Below are 19,310 nucleotides of genomic sequence, written 5' to 3'. Positions count from 1 at the left end.
ATGACTATGTAATATGAGTATGACTAAAATGATCAAATATTTAATTTAATTATTTATTTTGTTGCTAGAAAAAAATATGCATTTAAAAAAAATGCGAGTGAATACGGGACGAGCCGGGGAAACCCGTTCTCCAATTGGAGCGGGAGTGGATGGTCAATTGTTACCCTCAATGGGGGCTGGAGACAGGCAATTAGTATAGAGAGGCAGGTGGGGATGATAATTCTTAAATTCGTCCTCGCACTGCCCCGTTGCCATGTTGAACTAGGGGTTGCAGGTGATTGAGGACAGTCTATGTGTTGTAACGAATTTTGCATAGTATTATTCTCTGGTTGTCATTTGACAACAAACAAAATATTTTTCCTTTAATTTTGGAGTTTCCATGTCACATCCTTATGTTATGATTATGTTATTTATTTTATCTATATTGGTTTTGCCTAACAATTATATAAGAGCTTTTGGTTTTATCTGGGATAAGAGCTCTTAGTATGTATGGTAGTATGGTACGTGGTTGCATTTTTTATGATCTTCCACATAAAAAAAGGTGATATTTTGAAAGTGTTGTTCAGTTACGGTCATAAATTCTAATGTGAAGTTTGACATAGAGAAATTTAATGGATGTACTATTTTTAGCTTGTGAAAAGTTTAAGTCAATGATGTGTTAATACAATTAGAATTATAGGGTGTTTGCTAGTATACACGTGTTGATTGATATTGATGCAATGTGTGTTGTGGTATTTTGTTGGTGGTTGAAGAGTTTTCTACCAACATAGAAGATGAAAGATTATGTGAGTGTTTGAGGAGTTTTCTATCAACATGGAGGTTGAAAAATATATTTACAACCTCATATTTTATAGGTGAAAAGTATTAGAGTAGTGTAGTTTCAAGTGACGGTACCGTTTATGATGGACTATGAAAGTTATTTTGAATTATGGTTGTAAGTGATGACAATGTAAAATATTCTTGGTTTAGCTTCAAATGACTATACACTTTATGGTGGAGTATGATTGTTCTTGGAACTATAATTTTTAGTGAAGTAAATGTTAAAAAAATTATAGTGGTGTAAGTTCAAGTCATAATACTCTTTATGGTAGAGTATGATAGTTATTTTGAACTATGATTGCCTATGTGGGCAATGATAAGTGATGTATCTTTTTCGATCAAGATTAAGATTGTTTGAGTTGTTTGAAAATATACATGTTAAATAAATACCACGTTGCAAAATATTGTAAAGGAATAGTAAGTCCAAGACTATATATTGTGGTTTTATATGTTGGACATGTATAACAAAGTTTTGATGATGACAAAGATATCAAATAAAATATCATAAACATCATCAAACAAAGAAGAATATTTGAATCAAATAAAAAAATGAATTTTTTTTGTTGATTGGTGCAAAAGAACCAAATTCAAAAGAACATTATCAAGAAACAATAACCATATGCTTTATTGCTTATCTTTTTTTATAGGATAAAAATATAATATTAAGTGAATCGCTCTCAAAATACTAAAATTTTACACACACATGCATACACGCGCGTACAAACACACATACGCACACACACTTTTTAAAACTTCATTTATTTTTAAAACTACTTCTGAAATCACTTTGGAATGGACCAAAATATTTCAAACCAAAGTTTAATAGATTATGAAGCTTATATAATTAATTATATAGCAAAAAAAAATTGATAATAGATTATTGCATTTCTGTAATTTATTATGGGGTGAAATTGCATGGTAATTAATTATGAAACTTATAATAGATTATGTTTCATATCTAGTAAAAACTTTTCTATTTTTCTTAGTCATAATCGATTATAGTCATAGCATAATTGATTATAAAGCGGACCCGACCCTAAGAATATTTCTTTGCTTGGATAAATTTTTCACTATATAAAGAATACTTGAATTTTTTTTTTAAATATCCAGAATTTTTAAAAAAATTTCAAAATTAACCATTTTTTCAAAAATATTACACAAATGGGCAAAATTTACCCTAAATGTGTACATAGGCGCCACCCTAGTTGGCGCCTACCCTTAATGGGTAGGGCAAGTCGCCACTAGGGGTGGCGCCTACACCCATTCCCAATGTTTTTTTTTTAACATGTTTTATTATATTTTTTTTAATTTTTTTTTTTAAATATTAGATATTTGATAAATATATTTTTTTTATAAATTATATTAATTTATATTAACACTTATATATAAATAAAATTATTACAAGATATATATATATTAATTTATATATATATTAATTTATATATATATATATATATATATATATATTAATTTAATTTATAAACAATTAATATTATACACATGTAAATTAATATATATAAATATTTATTTACAAGATATATATATATATATATATATATATATATATATATATATATATATATATATATATATTAATTTATATATATATTAATTTAATTTATAAGTAAATAATATTATTTATAAATTTTTGGGAGAATAAGGGTTAATCATGTTAAGGTTAATCTATCAATTATAATTAGGGTTTATTGATCGGTTATAATCAGAGTTTGGTAGTTATGACCTAATTGAAACCCTAATTAATCAAGTGCGACACTAATTAGGGTTAAGTAGATTGGTGTACAACCCAGATCTTTTCCTATAAATAAAGTGTTATTTCCTTGCATTTGCTTCACCACTATTTCTTATCACTTTCTCTATCAAGTTGAGTTCATGGCATCTCCAAGACCGTCGTCATGGCAGCGAACATCATCAAGGTGCCCGGATCCTGAACAAGTAATCTTAAAAAGGGATGGGCATGTTATTTTTTCGCCTTTGAAACCCCCAATGGAGATGAAGTTTTGGAACATCCGTTCGTTGGACCAACTAAAAAGGTCCTTGATGTCTTGGTTAGAGGGAGATTACCAACCTGGTGAAGTCATAAGAAGGATTCAGAGGCTTAGAACAAGGTTCTCATTTGAAACTGGAGAAACAATACGTTGGTGGGTTGAAGTTGAAAGCGACATTGATTGCATCCAAATGATGCATGGATCAGACGATATAGTGTTAACTGTTGTAATTTCTTAGATTTTAATGGTTGTCTGTCATGTTGTTGTTGTATTTGTTATTGTTCTAGTACTTGTTCTTGTTTTAGTACTTGTTTTTGTTCTAGTGTTTGTTTTTGTTTCTCAGGTAATTGGTGTTGTAATATTAGATGTTTGTGTTTGTTGTTCAAGTGTCATCTTCTATTTGGAATAAAAAGTAAACTTTAATGATAAACAGCATTGGTACACAGATTTATGAAAATGAAAACTAAGTTGTGGAACTAGATCCACGATATGGACATTTGTTCTTATTATGCCCTAGTTGTCTACATATGCTACACTTCCTCTGCATTTTCTCTGCGACGTCCATTTTAGTTCTAATGCGCCTGCTATTTGGGCGACCACTTTTATTCCGCCGCATCGATTCGTTGTGCCAAACAATTTCCCCGTCATACTCTGGCCAATACGCCTCCAATGCTACCACCGGAAAGGGATTGTCGTATACATTGAGCAATGTTGCAACTTTGTAGATTGGAGACACTAGCGATAATGCATCGAAGTGGCTGTGTGAACACGCTGCAATGACATGGGAACAAGGCATACGATAGGCCTGAAATTGACCACAGTCGCACCAACGGTATGGTATTAGGACCCTATACTCTTGTCTGGGCAGCCCTTGGTTGTGGTCAATTGTTTCCTTGACACTAAAAGTGTGGCCATGGCGGTCGAATTCCGTAACCCGATGGCTGCTGGCTTTGGCAGATTCCTGCCTCATAAACTTCATGCAGGCATCACTATATACTTGACTCGTCTGCAACACTTCATTCCAGCGCCTGCCTCTTGTTACGAACAACGTTGCCATCCGAAAATAGGTCGCACTCACCAATGCGGTTACCGGGAGGTTACGTATGCCCTTTGTCGCATCCGCGAAAAATCAACCGGCGAGACTCAAATAAAAATACAACACAGAGCCGCCACTAAACGTTATTTATCCCAAGATAGGGAAAGGAAACGCTCAGAGAAACCTGGAAAGACATGGTCTCGCGACCAGAGAGAAAAGGTTCGGGAGTCGGTTACGCGAGGGGAAGGTATTAGCACCCCTCACGTCCTTCGTACTCGACGGGATCCACGTCCTAGAATAAAGAAAAGGTTGCTAAACATCACACACACACACGGGGAACGCAGGTGGGGTTAAGAGAAGGGAGCTCGATAAGACGTCGCGTCTTATGCCTACATATCTTGTCTGGAACAAGAATCAGAGCCTCTGTAGTTCGGCTTACGCACGCCAAACAACACAAAACAAACAAGCAGATGGCAAACAAGGAGCCCGACAACCACTGGATGGAATTATGTCAGCATCCGAACCAAAACACACTCAAAACGGCAAACGTGGAGCCCGACAGCCAATCACTGGGCTTACGTCGGCATCCGAGCCAAAACATACAATCAGATAACAAGTTAACACACACAAAAAAGAAAAAGGTTGCCCGGAGTGGTCTCGCACGACCACCTGCCTACATACCTCGTCTGGCACGAGGATCAGGGCGATGTAGTTCCCCTGAAAGGGACTAAATTGCTAACCAGAAACCGGGGAAAGACACACTACTAGGGAGCTGAGACTCGAGCCTAGTGTTGTCATGCATCGTTACCCTAAGTTCGATTTTCTATCCTACCTGCATAAGCAAGCCTATCCTAACCAGGAAAGAAGCCAGCACACAAGCATACAAAATAATTCAAGCATACATCAAATGAGAACAAGCATCTCAAACAGATATCCACACAGCACGCACTATAACCACACAAGGGGCTCAATCAATCAGGTTTGACTGCCTAAGCAAGTCGTCTGTACAGGCTGGTTTTGCTCTTAACCTTGCCATTGCGAGGCTAAGGTGAAGCAGATGAAAGGGTGAAGTGAGGATGAGACCTCACAGCTCTTATCCCTGACCAGGGAGAGCTTCTGACAAATGAGCATGGGTCCAGAATGGGGGAACCCCTCTATACTCGGAGACTCTGACACAAGGTGCACTGCACAGGATCTTGGGCTTGGATCTCAATGCTACAACCATGTAATGGGAGCAAGGAGAAGACTCAACTGAATAGTGGGGGGTAGGCTGCATACCCCTACCTTCCACCAATTGCCTTATTTAAAGGACTTTCACCTGCTTGGCACGAAAAATAAACAACCACAATCATTGCCTCTTAAGGAGGACTTCAGACATTTATTTGCCCGGCCCGGTAACAGCCGGGTCTCCAGACTACATGGAGTCAAGAGGACCTACCTCAATGCAAGTTGCTTAAGCAACGCAAAGCAAAAGTTCACAAGGAACTGAGCAACTAAAGTACCTGGAAACAATCCAACACAGTTAGTACTCAGACAGACAAAACCAAACAGCAAGTGTTCAATCAATCAAACTATACAAAGCAATGCACAATAAAGCAAGCTCAAAGCTCAAGCCTAAGCTTCACCACCTACAAAACAATGTTATGTTAGTGTACAAACATCAACAACACCAATTAAAATTGATTTGGATCATTCTCCATGAGCATTGCTTTTGATCCTGAAAAACCAAGCAAACATTAGCGACTAGACCACTAGGCTAAGCCTAGGGTCCAAAGCAAGAAAAAATTCCTAAACAGCAAGGTATTCACCAACCAAAGTCAAATTAATGCCAAACAAAAGCCAACACAATTGGTCTCATGTTTATATCATTCATCATGCTCATGTTATGCACAAAACAATCCACATTGGTTCAAGTGAAGCACCAAATATGCAAACAGAACTATTGCATTCAAATCCACACCAAAACACTTCCAAAAATTCTCAAATAAATTACACCTAAACAGAGGCTAATCCAGGTATGGCACACCAAATTTGAGCTTAATTGGGAAAATGGAACCATGTCAATGAAAATCAACAAAAACAGACACAATAACATGCTCCAAATCACAACATCAATACATGAACTCACTTCAAAAATTCATAACTCAATGAAAACAAAAAAGAAATGGATGAGACCAAAACAGGGAGGTCCTAACATGTGGCTACTACAAGCATATCAAATTTCATGATCATACAGCACCATATGAGCATTTCCCAATCAATCTACCAACCTATGTCATACAAGCTTGCACAATTGGTCAACAGAAATGAAAAATCACAATCAAATTGAAAATGCAATGTAAAATTCTACAAAAATTCACAAAGCTTCCTAACATGTTAACTAAGCATCATGCAAAATTTCAATCAATTTCAACATGTATAGGTCACTCAAATAATTCCAGCAATTTGACATCAAGAGGTGTGACACAAATTGTCACACCTAAGTTCAATAATTCATAACTCCATGTCCAGGTATCAAAAACTCATGAAATTTACATATAAATGAGCATCAATGAGTCAAGAATCATCACAAAAATTTCCAGGCATTTATTTAACATTATGTGCATTTCATGATCAAATTGGTAGAAGGTAGCAAAAATGGACACATGTGAAACAAGCCTAAGCCAAATAATATTATTACCAAGCACAACTTTGACCAATAGGTCAAAAAAATTCTACACTCAACCACAAAGTCAAAGAAAAAATCCTCACATTTTTCTGATTTTTTTTTTACAATTTTTTATGAATTATTTAACATGTTTATGTATTTTTTAGAATTATTTGGAATTAATTGAATTAACACAATGGCATTTTTGTAATTAAATATGGCGCGGGAGGGAAACACATATTTCAAATTTTCAAACAGAAATGAAGATCTACAGCACTTTCATCATCGTTCTCAGCTTCAACTTTTCCAGAATTCAAGAAATTCGAAGAACAACAAATCTCCATGGAAATGAACAAATAGATACTCGTTAGAACCGTCTCAACCTCTACAATCCAAATACTAACCTATTTTGACCTAACCATTCCTAAATCAAGCGGATCGAAGAGATTAGGGTTTGTGTTCTTAACTTCAAATCGCGATTTCTTATCCTACAGTTAACCATTCTCTAAACCACAAGCATCATCATACTCTACGATCCATGCTCTTTCAAACGCACATAACCAACAAGCATATTATGAAACTCGAAAAAGTGCCAAACCTGGAATGGCAGCTATGTCACGAGCGTCCTCAGCGCCAATAAGTCCAAAACAGATGCAGCATATGCTTCAGGTAGATGAATGCTAGGCTCAGTTTCAATCACCTTCACTCCTAGTGCACGAATTTTCAATTTGCCATAGATGATGTAATGATGGACAGTTGCAATTGGCGAAGCAATGGATGATGATGACCACGAACAGATGAAGAGGAAGATGATGTAAGATCAACACAAAAGGAAATTCGAAATTTGATCAACTCTTGAGGAAGTTTGAGGAAGTTGAAGGTTCTTGAGTTCTTGATGAAATTGATGAATGTGAGAGGTTTTGAGATCCAACTTTGGTAATTGTGAAATTCTGTTATGTTTAGAAGATGATTAAGCTTTTATATGCTGCTCTTAATCCATGATTAATCACCTTGTTAACCAAATTGGCATTGTAAGTGAAAATGGTTATTTGCAAAAAGGGGCAAAAATGGAATTTCACTATGCCAGCTCAATGACACCTGTTGACAGCTCATGCAAACTCTAAATATCATGTGTAATCCATTGCCACTTGCCTCACTCTCATTGGATGCTTATTTCTCAATTTCACTATGTGGTAGCAAAATATCCAATTTTAGCCATTGCATTTTTCAAGCCAAATCTCAATTTACAAGGCCTATGCATGAAATGATGATTCCAACACACTCCAAATTCCATTTATGAGGTGTAGCAAAAAGTCCCATCTCAAAATTCCAATTATTTTAAAAGTTGGACAATTTTGCCCTTGGTCCAATTTAACTGTCCAGTTGAAAATTGACCTTTTGCATTGACCACTTTTGGAAAAATCCAATTATGCACCATGAAAGTACATGTCAAATGGAGTTTGTGCATATAAAGAACTTGCAATTTGGACAAAGCATGTGGAAATTATGGCCTCCTGATTACAGGTCATTTTTGAATTTCACTGAGCCATAATTTTCCAACCATACATGGGATTTTCAAGTTCTTGGACTTTTTGGAAAGGTGAGAACAAGATCTACAACTTTCATGTTGAACAAATTTTCATTTGAAGCTTCCTTGGACACGTGGCTTTGAGGTCCAAAACTTTCCATTTTTGGAAACTTCAATTACAAGTCACTTTCTATTTTTGGCAGTTTTTGTTCTGACTTGATTTCCTTCATTCTTAAGCTTTGAGATGTCATTTAACACTTGTTCCAACATGAATGAAGTGTATCCAACTCATTTCCACCTCCAGATCCATCAGATCATGTACAGTTGACCACAGTTGACTTTTCATCTGACAGATGAATCTGGCCATGCATAGATCACATTAAGCTCCAATCTTCAACTGAAATGGCTCAAGGGTGACACCCTAGCCTCAATAAACACAATACAATCATAAAATGAACCTCATAACCATCATAAACCCCATCTCCTGATCATGCCCTGACTGGCCCAATACAACTGATTAGGGTTGACCAATGGTCAAAACCCTAATCTCAAGGTATCTTCTTCAATCTTCTGATGACATCCAACCATGATGATGATGATGTATCATTGCAATCAAGATGAAGACCAATATCCTTTGAGAATCACCAAACCCTAATTCACAGCCCAATCCTCAGATGGCCAATGATCAGTCAATAAACCCTAGGCTTGCACCTTGACTATCTCATCTTCTGATCAAGACTTGGGAGAATGGCTTGCACAATGTAACCACATGATATGCAATATGCAATGCCTAATGACCTAAAAATGCATGCAATATGTTAAGCTTAATCCCAAGAGAGGAGGGCAAATTTTGAGGTGTTACACCCTTAAACACGCCGTTCATTGATTCCACAAGATTTGTTGTCATGTGGCCCCACCTCACCCCATCGTCGTATGATCTAGTCCACCTCGCTCTGTCGATATTATCGATCCACCTCCCTGCATCAAAATTTGCCAATACTATTTCCCGGCGGTAGTATTGGAATCCAGGTTGGTTTAATGCATACCCCGCGTTTATCAAATGTTGCTTCAAGAAGTTATCCTTGAACTCCCGCATAAAATTTTGAGCAATATGCCTGATGCAGTAAACATGGGTAGACGGGGGGTCATGCCAACCATTTGCTGGATTATTGTATGCACTGTCTATTGAAGCGTGCCTGTCAGAAATCACACAGATGCCAGCTTGTGGAGTCACGTGCATTCGGAGATTCTTAAGGAAGAAACTCCAAGCAGCAGCCGTTTCTCCTTCTACCAATGCAAAGGCTATTGGGAAAATATTAGAATTGCCATCTTGTGCGACCGCCATCAGTAACGATCCTTTGTATTTCCCATACAGCCAAGTTCCATCGACTTGAACAAGTGGTTTGCAGAATGTGAACCCGATGATGCAGGGACGGAATGCCCAGAAAAGTCTATGGAAAATTCCATTACCTTCTAGACGAGTTCCGTCAGGGGATTGTGCCGGCAAGGTCTCCATTATAGAAACCGTCCCAGGTGAATACAATCGTAGTGCAGCCAGGTAGCGTGGTAGTTGTTTGTATGATTCCTCCCAGTTACCGTATACAAGTTCAATTGCCTTGGTTTTCGCTAACCAAGCCTTTCTGTATGACGGTGTATATTTGAAAACAACCACGCAATGGGAGATAATTGTTTTGACCTTCAGTGACGGGTCAGCCTCAACTAGAGGTAATATGGAATGGCAGATCATATCATGGCTAAGTTTGCGATGATCCTGTGCCATGTTGGTGTTGACGCAAATGTGAGCTTGAGATATGGACCCTATCACCCACGCATTATGTTTCTTCTTGTACGATGCCATCAACCTATACCCACACTCCGGATTTTTGCATACAATAACGTATCTTTCCGGATTTGATTTGATAACATCGTAGTCAACACAATTTTTCAAGTGCCAGTTCTTAATTGCTAACAGACACTCTTCCTTGGTCCGAAATTGGTCACCCTTCTTTAAGTCCTCATCAGACCTCATATATGGGTTGTAGAACATATCTGATGAGGGCTCATCCTCGCCCAAGTTAAGTGTTGTGAAGTGCGCAGGCGGTGAGTAGCGTTGCGCTATAGGTATTTGAGCTTGGTCTTCGTCTTCAGAATGACGGTTCACCAAGTCATCAACCACGTCTTCAGCATCATCAACCACATCGTCTTCAACGTGGTGCTCAACATCTTGTTCGTCATCAATCACAGGATCAATAACCTGTGATTGAATATTCTGAGTTGGTTGAGTTTGTTCCAACACAATGTACAACACTATGTATTCGTAACCAGAGTACTCATGGTTACGAAACATGTATTTTGTCTCCATGTCATTTTGAATTAATGACTTACGAAACTTGACAGAGTTGTTTTCTGAAAAAAAAGGTTGTTGATAAAAAATTTGAGACACGGGTTGTCTTAGTTTGGACTCAATCTTCCTTTTCAGATAAGAGAAGTCAGCTCCTCTATTTAGACAAAACCGAGTGCATTCGGTGTTTCTAAATAGGAAGCCAGACATATCACATTCATAAGTCTCACCATTGACGTGAGCTTTGATTTTGTAATGTGATGAAGATGACATGTTTTGTGAAGGTTTTGTGAAGATATTGTGATGGTTTTGTGAAGATATTGTGAAGATATTGTGAAGGTTTTGTGAAGATTTTGTGAGGGTTTTGTGATGATATTGTGATGGTTTTGTGAAGGTTTTGTGATGATATTGTGAAGGTTTTGTGAAGATTGCTGTGAAGATATTGTGAATGTCTTTGTGAAAATGTGTGTGCATATTTATACTGCAAGATTCCGACACATCTTTGCATGCATGTCTTCAACCAAGCCTTCCCCAAGAGCAACGCATGCAAAACTTGGACACGTGTAAAGCATGCAAGAAACCAAGCCTTCCCCAAGAGCAACGCATGCAAAACTTGGACACGTGTAACTTGTCTGTCAAAATCTGGTTGAAAACAGGTAGAAATTCTGGTTTATAAACCTGGAAAAAATGTGGTTTAAAACAAAAGCTTCAAAAAATTTCGTATACCTTAGACAACGCTTTTGTAAAAAGCGCTGTCTAAGGGGGGGGCTTAGACAGCGCTTTTTGAAAAGCGCTGTCTAAGGTATACCTAAAAAAATTAAAATAGGAGGGTCTTAGAAAGCGCTTTTGGCCAAAGCGCTGTCTAAGGGGGGGCTTAGACAGCGCTTTTAAGATTTAAAAAAGCGCTGTCTAAACCTTTAGCAGCGGAGGTTTAGACAGCGCTTTAAAGCGCTGTCTAAGGCTAAAAAAAGCGCTGTCTAAGGTCTTGTTTGTTGTAGTGTTTGCATCATCAGATTCCACCAAGTCTTCCCCAAGACAAGACAACTCCCACCTAGTCTGCACCAATGCATGCCAACACTACCACCTAGCCTGCACCTATTCTGCAAGATTCCCACGCATGCCTTCCACGTGTCACACCTTTGCATCATCAGATTCCACCAAGTCTTCCCCAAGACAAGACAACTCCCACCTAGTCTGCACCAATGCATGCCAACACTACCACCTAGCCTGCACCTATTCTGCAAGATTCCCACGCATGCCTTCCACGTGTCACACCTTTGCATCATCAGATTCCACCAAGTCTTCCCCAAGACAAGACAACTCCCACCTAGTCTGCACCAATGCATGCCAACACTACCACCTAGCCTGCACCTATTCTGCAAGATTCCCACGCATGCCTTCCACGTGTCACACCTTTGCATCATCAGATTCCACCAAGTCTTCCCCAAGACAAGACAACTCCCACCTAGTCTGCACCAATGCATGCCAACACTACCACCTAGCCTGCACCTATTCTGCAAGATTCCCACGCATGCCTTCCACGTGTCACACCTTTGCATCATCAGATTCCACCAAGTCTTCCCCAAGACAAGACAACTCCCACCTAGTCTACACCAATGCATGCCAACACTACCACCTAGCCTGCACCTATTCTGCAAGATTCCCACGCATGCCTTACACTTGTCACATTTTTGCATCATCAGATTCCACCAAGTCTTCCCCAAGACAAGACAACTCCCACCTAGTATGCACCAATGCATGCCAGCACTACCACCTAGCCTGCACCTATTCTGCAAGATTCCCACGCATGCCTTACACTTGTCACATTTTTGCATCATCAGATTCCACCAAGCCTTACACTTGAAAACGAGTATAAATAGAGGGTCATTCTTGCAAGTTTTCATCACCCACTAACACTTTTATTCAGAGAACTCCGGCGAAACTTCTCATCCACCCCACTTCGTTCTACATTGCAGTCATGTCTCTTCTTACCATGGGCCAAGAACACAGAGGCACTAGGGCAAACATTGCCTCATTCGTAAGTTTTTCTTGAACATTGCCTCTTTCGTATGTTTGTAATTAGTTTTTTAAAAGTCCAATCTAATAATTGTTTATATTGTTTGTTTTTAAAGGATCCCAAAAAATTTCGTCAACGTTCACACCCAATGCCTTATCCAGACCCATGGTGCGTACCTTACATACAGCGTGCGGGTTTCGGTCATGTTATGCATGTCGTAAATGCCACAATTGATGTCAAATTCATTTTGGCTCTGTGTGAACGTTGGAGACCTGAGACACACACTTTTCACCTACCAACTGGTGAATGTACCGTCACATTAGAGGACGTGTACATGCTTTTGGGTCTTAGAATAGATGGTAAGCCTGTCACCGGAAATGTTCAACAGCCTAACCAAATATGTGTTCAAATGTTGGGGGTAGATCTGGTCGAGGGTGAGGGGTCTGCCAAAGCAAGGGGTCAGGGTATTAAATTATCTAGCCTACAATTGTACCACGACTCCATAACTTTGACTGAGGAATCCTCCGAACAAGAAAAAGTCATTTGCATGGGAAAGTAGAGAGTTTCTGAGGAAGCTTTGCATTGGAAAGGTGCGAAAAGAGAGTTGTTTGTTACTATGATTTGATTTGAGTGGTTTGTTATTGTACTTTTTTAATGATTGATGAAGCATGCAATGGTTCTGATATGATATGTTTGTGTAACAGGAGATTACTTTCAGAATTGATTACACCGTGCCATCAATAAACAGGGAGTTTGGAACGGTTTTTCTTGGCGACAAAAATGTTGCAATGCTGGTTGTTTCTCAAGGATGGGCAAAGGTTGAATACTGTGTGATTAATGTCTAGATGTGCATGTGTTGCTTTTGGATTATTTTTTCTGTCTGAATTGGATTGATGAGTTGTGGGATTGTTCCTGCAGGTTAGAGAGCAGGGACAGCAGAAAGGAGAAGTGAGTCCATTCCTGGCAGAGTTGTTACGGCTGGAAGAGCAAGCTAAACAAGAAGGCCTTGGTCGTTGGAGCAAGGTTTGTCTGGCTTTTCCTTTTTTCAAAAACTTTGTAATCAAGTTGCTGCTTTTGCTGCCGTGAATGAAAATCAAATGTTGGTTCCTTGATGTTCTTGCAACTTAGTTTTACTAAAGACTGAGGTGCAATGTTTTGGCATCCATGTTGATGACAATAATTAGCTAGTATTTTCTACTGTAATTTTCTTGAGCTTACTTTATCATCCAATATTTATAGACGCCATCTTCTACTTCCCATTTAAATTAAAAAGATAGCGTGATTCTGGAATGCTATAGAAACTAGAGACGTGTAGTTGTCATTTCTGTTTATATAATTGAAATCCTCCACGAGTGAATCATATGATGTTATGATGATCGCAGGTTCCAGGTGCTGCCGAGGCATCCATCAGAAATCTACCACCATCTGCCCTTGGTGATGCTAGCAACTTTGATGCAATGGGTTTGTTAGCTAAAAGTAAGGGAGTACCAATGGAGGCACTTGTTGAGCAGGTTCGTGACGGAAGTACTCTCCGAATCTATTTGCTTCCGGAGTTTCAGTTTGTCCAAGTTTTCGTTGCTGGAATCCAGGTACATTTCATAATTGCTCTTTTGGCTGCTACCATTTTTTCTATGTGTGCCACTTATTGTTTTCTCTTTACATCAGTCGCCACAAATGGGAAGGAGAGCTGCACCTGAAACTGTTGTTGAACCTGAGGTAACAGTTGATAGCACTAATGGAGATGTCCCTGCAGAACCTCGAGCTCCACTTACATCTGCCCAAAGACTTGCTGTTTCAGCATCTGCTGCTGAAACTTCAGCTGATCCTTTTGGACCGGATGCTAAATTTTTCACTGAGATGCGTGTATTGAATCGAGATGTAAGCAACAATCCTCTACAAGTTATATTGCTTTTGCATTTCTGGGGTTTTTCTAAGTTCCAAAATGGGTATGCAGGTTCGGATTGTCCTGGAAGGTGTGGATAAGTTCAGCAATTTGATTGGGTCAGTGTATTATCCTGATGGTGAATCAGCAAAGGACCTGGCATTGGAGCTTGTTGAAAACGTATGTAATATGTTTTGAATAGAGAAATATTAGCATGATTTATTTTGTCAAAATCGAATCTTGTTGGACCTAACTTGTTTACAGCCATGGTTTTTATACTGGAGCATCACTTCATTATTTTTTGAGACTAAAACAAGTTGGGATCCTTTTTGTGGTTGTACTTAACTTGAAGGGGTCCAAGATGGGGCGGGTGCATGTTGGCACATGGATTTCATCATATATATTTAACTAGTAGGATCTATTTTGTATTGAAGTTCCATTGGAATCTTTGATTACCTACCTACTACCAAGTACCAACTCAGTGGGTGTGAAAAAGAAAACACTTGTTATAATGCTGGCTGTATTCTACTACCAAGTACCAACTCAATGGGTGTGAAAAAGAAAACACTTGTTATCATGCTGGCTTTATTTGCTTGAATGGAGTACAATCTGAAAATATTTCATGATTCCTTTTCTTCTGAGAACAGATTAGACAAAATGAATTACAGATGTTCTATCATTTCTCAACTGTATTCATTCTATATTTTATAATTATTTACCTTAGTTTTAATGCAATATCTTTAGGCAATATCTATTGCATGGCATCTAGGTGGACCTTGGTATCCCAGATTTCTCCCTTGTCAATAGATTATGTGAATGTCCTAAAGTCGCTTGATAGTTTGTGTTAGGTGGAGCCCGGACAAACTGTTTTTCCATGTATTTTATCTGATGAAATGTCTGTTAATATTTGCTGTAATGTAAGTCTTTCTCAATTTGATTTTTTCATCAAATAGGGTTTTGCTAAATATGTTGAATGGAGTGCAAACATGATGGAAGAAGATGCAAAGCGGAAGCTGAAGTCTGCAGAGCTCGAGGCTAAGAAAAGTAGGTTAAGAATTTGGACAAACTATGTGCCACCGGTTTCAAATTCCAAGGCAATTCATGACCAGAATTTTACTGGCAAGGTAAAATATGCCTCATATTTTTATGGCAATGGTAATTTATCCAGTGAATTAAGCAGAATTTTACTGGCAAGGTAAAATATACTCTCATATTTTTATGGCAATGGTAATTTATCCAGGGAATTAAGTGTATATTTATTTCTTGAAATTTTCAGGTGGTTGAGGTTGTGAGTGGAGATTGCGTCATTGTTGCTGATGATTCTATTCCATATGGCAGCCCACAAGCTGAGAGGCGAGTTAACCTTTCAAGTATTAGGTGTCCAAAAATGGGCAATCCTCGTCGAGATGAAAAACCAGCTCCCTATGCACGTGAAGCAAAGGAATTCTTGAGAACACGCCTCATCGGTCATCAAGTACGAAGATATCTTGTGGACCTTCTTTTAATATCATTGATGATTTTAGCTACAATTGATTGCCTCTATTTTTCAGGTGAATGTACAAATGGAATATTCTAGGAAGGTTGGTCCAGTTGATGCAGCTGGAGCTCCATTGGGAGCTGGTGATAGAGTAATGGATTTTGGATCAGTCTTCCTATTGTCCTCAGGGAAAGCTGACAATGACCAAGCCCCTTCAGCTGCTGCTCCTGCAAGTCAGCAAACTGGGTTGAATGTCGGCGAATTGGTAATTGGTCGTGGCTTTGGAACTGTCATTAGACATCGTGACTTCGAAGAGAGATCTAACTTCTATGATGCTCTTCTTGCTGCTGAATCACGTGCCATTTCTGGAAGGAAAGGGATCCATTCTGCCAAGGATCCTCCAGTGATGCATATAACTGACTTGACCACGGTTTGCAAAATTTTAATTATACTGGATTTTGTTTCTTACTTTGAAGCTTAGAAAGTGTAACTCAAGTCTAACTGTTTTCTTATGTTTCATATTATTAGGCATCGGCCAAGAAAGCCAAAGATTTCATGCCTTTCCTGCATAGAAGTAGAAGAGTTCCTGCTGTAGTGGAATATGTCCTCAGTGGTCACCGTTTCAAGTTGTTGATTCCTAAAGAAACTTGCAGTATTGCTTTTGCATTCTCTGGTGTCAGATGTCCTGGTCGTGAAGAGCCATATTCTGATGAGGCAATTGCACTGATGAGGCGGAGGATAATGCAAAGAGATGTTGAGGTAATTTAGTTGCTTTCTGAGCTTAAGATTCCTGAGTCCGAGTGTAGTTTTATTTTACCGTTAAACATTTAACTTCTGCAGATTGAGGTAGAAACTGTCGATAGAACTGGAACATTCTTGGGATCCTTATGGGAGTCGAAAACAAACGGGGCGGTTGCCCTACTCGAAGCCGGTCTTGCAAAACTACAAACCTCCTTTGGCAGTGACAGGATTCCTGATCTTCGTGTCTTAGAGCAAGCCGAACAATCTGCTAAGAGTAAAAAGCTGAAAGTAAGAATGGGGTCCCAAACGTGGTTTGTGATTATCACTTTCTTTCCGTGTTAACTATTCTAAAAAAATTTGTTCTGCAGATCTGGGAGAATTTTGTTGAAGGGGAGGTAGTACCCAGTGGTGCAAATGTTGAAACCAAACAGCAAGAAGTACTTAAGGTGTGTTGGATTGTGGGTTACTATATTACTACTGAAAGTACTAGTGACTCCTTTTTTGTGTTAATGGGGAATGACTTAATCTACTGTCATGCATTCATAGGTAACTGTTACAGAAGTCTTGGGAGGTGGTAAATTTTATGTCCAGACTGTTGGAGATCAAAAGATAGCATCCATTCAGAACCAACTAGCTTCTTTGAACCTGAAGGAAGCTCCTGTGATTGGTGCTTTTAATCCTAAGAAGGGCGACATAGTCCTCTGTTATTTCCGCGCTGATACGTCTTGGTATCGGGCAATGGTAAGTTCCAATATGAAATTTTTGTTTTGCTTTTTACATTCTCCCCCTACCAGTGTAGGCATTGCAATCCTGTGGGCAAAAACATGTTGCCATTATAGATTAAGTACGAAGCAGATTAAAAATATATCACTTGATGATTGAGTCACAGCAACCTATTTCTTTCATATTTTTCTCTTTTCTGGATTCCTTATAGTCAGTTTGAAGGAGATATTTTAAATCAATTTGTTTGGTTCAATTTTTAGTAGGGGATATTTTAAATTATATTTAATCACAAGTTTCTTTTTTCCCTACTTTTGTTGGTTACTCTTTTTCCTTTTATTGTTGTTGTCTTCTTGCACAATTGTTTCTCTAATTTTTGAATCCCTTGCTTCCCATTTTTACTATGTTGACCTCTTTACAAGCATTTAGGTTGATATTGCATAAATATGGCATATATTTTATAAACATTTTGTTTATTATCATTTTTATTTTTTTTGATAAATGATGTTAACCGGATTTATCTTGTTACCATATTATTTTGCACAATCTAGCTGCTTAAAAATATTTGCACAAAAATATGATTGACCTGGGATTATTGAGCATGATATTCCCGTTACATGATTGATACTTTATGCACAAGTTCCTTATGACCACTTTTTCCAAGTTCCTGCATGTCACAGTTAATGTGATGCAAAGTACTCAATGCATGCATCAATTGTATATCACCTTGTGAAATGGTAGTGCCACATTCCTTTGTACTGATTATTCATGTTTGAATTGTTAAGGTTGTCAATACGCCTCGAGGACCAGTTGAATCTTCGAAGGATGTGTTTGAAGTATTCTACCTTGATTATGGAAATCAAGAAGAAGTACCATACAGTCAACTGAGGCCTCTTGATCCATCTGTGTCATTAGCACCCGGCCTTGCTCAATTGTGTAGCCTTGCATACATTAAGATACCAAACTTGGAAGAGGATTTTGGTCAAGAAGCAGCTGAATACTTGAGTGAACTCACTTTAAGCAGTGGAAAAGAATTTAGGGCCATGGTTGAGGAGAGAGACACTACCGGAGGAAAAGTGAAAGGGCAGGGAACTGGACCAGTTATTGCTGTAACTCTTGTTGCTGTCGATGCTGAGATCAGTGTCAATGCTGCCATGCTTCAGGTTTTTATTTATTGCTACCAACTCTTGCTTGAAATGCTTCAAAACTATTGCTAGAACAAAGAATACTCACAATCACAAAACACATACCTTTGAACATTTTTGTTTTCTTGTACTATTGCTTTGAACATTTTTGTTTTCTTGTACTATTGCTTTGAACAAACAACAATCACAAACACATACCTTTGAACATTTTTGTTTTCTTGGAATTCTCAGGAAGGACTTGCTAGGATGGAAAAAAGGAACAGGTGGGATAGATCAGCAAGAAAGCAGGCCCTTGATAATTTGGAAATGTTCCAAGGAGAGGCAAGAACCAGCAGGCGTGGAATATGGCAGTATGGAGATATTCAGTCTGATGACGAGGACACTGCTCCTCCACGAAAACCTGCCGGTGGCCGCAGATAAGTGTAACGGGATGAATAAGTTATAAAATATATAGACATCTTGAGAGAGAAAATGATTCAAGTTATAGACATGAGTTAGAGAGAAAAAGAAGAAAATGCCGTGTATTTCCTTTGTAAGTTTTGTTTTGTTTTTGTTTTAACTTTTATTGTTAGATTTGGCTGAACAATTTTTTCCATAGATGTCATAATAAGGTACATGCGGCAGGGTTCTTTTTTAAAAAGACGGCAGAGATGTTTTGATTATTTAAGAAACTGTGTCTTTCCTTTTTTACTGTGGTGTTGTTTGGTTTCGGATTTAGTACGAATTTAGCTTTTTATTTTTATTAGTTTGATAAATTTTTTATTATAAATTTCTTAAACAGTATCCTTGGAGTACTTGCATGATTTCTTTTGGCATAGGGTAGAAACTAGGCCAAAAAGTTGAGTTAAAAGTGATTATTTTCTATTTAAACAACTTAATATATATGTGCTGGTCTGTTGAAATTGCCGTGAGTTGTTTCATGCATTTTTTTTCAAATATTTGTGGTCAAAG

General features: G+C 38.2%; 2 protein-coding genes across 2 annotated transcripts; both read left to right on the top strand.

Moving 5' to 3' along the window:
• Positions 1–12,299: 12,299 nt before the first annotated feature.
• On the top strand, positions 12,300–12,953 carry LOC127078759 (protein MAINTENANCE OF MERISTEMS-like). The gene is made up of 2 exons (XM_051019192.1): positions 12,300–12,415; positions 12,510–12,953. Exons 1-2 carry the CDS (start codon positions 12,356–12,358, stop codon positions 12,951–12,953), a joined length of 504 nt encoding a protein of 167 aa, XP_050875149.1. The 5' UTR covers positions 12,300–12,355.
• LOC127078758 (ribonuclease TUDOR 1) lies at positions 12,839–19,049 on the top strand. Its single transcript, XM_051019190.1, has 15 exons — positions 12,839–12,984; positions 13,099–13,212; positions 13,313–13,417; positions 13,777–13,983; positions 14,060–14,272; positions 14,349–14,456; positions 15,230–15,400; positions 15,553–15,750; positions 15,827–16,183; positions 16,282–16,512; positions 16,594–16,782; positions 16,863–16,940; positions 17,041–17,235; positions 18,000–18,377; positions 18,591–19,049. The coding sequence occupies exons 2-15, from the start codon at positions 13,183–13,185 to the stop codon at positions 18,777–18,779; spliced, it is 2,649 nt and encodes an 882-aa protein (XP_050875147.1). The 5' UTR covers positions 12,839–12,984; positions 13,099–13,182; the 3' UTR covers positions 18,780–19,049.
• The last annotated feature ends 261 nt before the right edge of the window (positions 19,050–19,310 follow it).

This window comes from Lathyrus oleraceus, chromosome 5 (genome assembly GCF_024323335.1).
Source record: "Lathyrus oleraceus cultivar Zhongwan6 chromosome 5, CAAS_Psat_ZW6_1.0, whole genome shotgun sequence".
Lineage (NCBI taxonomy): Eukaryota > Viridiplantae > Streptophyta > Magnoliopsida > Fabales > Fabaceae > Lathyrus > Lathyrus oleraceus.
This window is presented reverse-complemented; position numbering and strand designations above follow the sequence as displayed.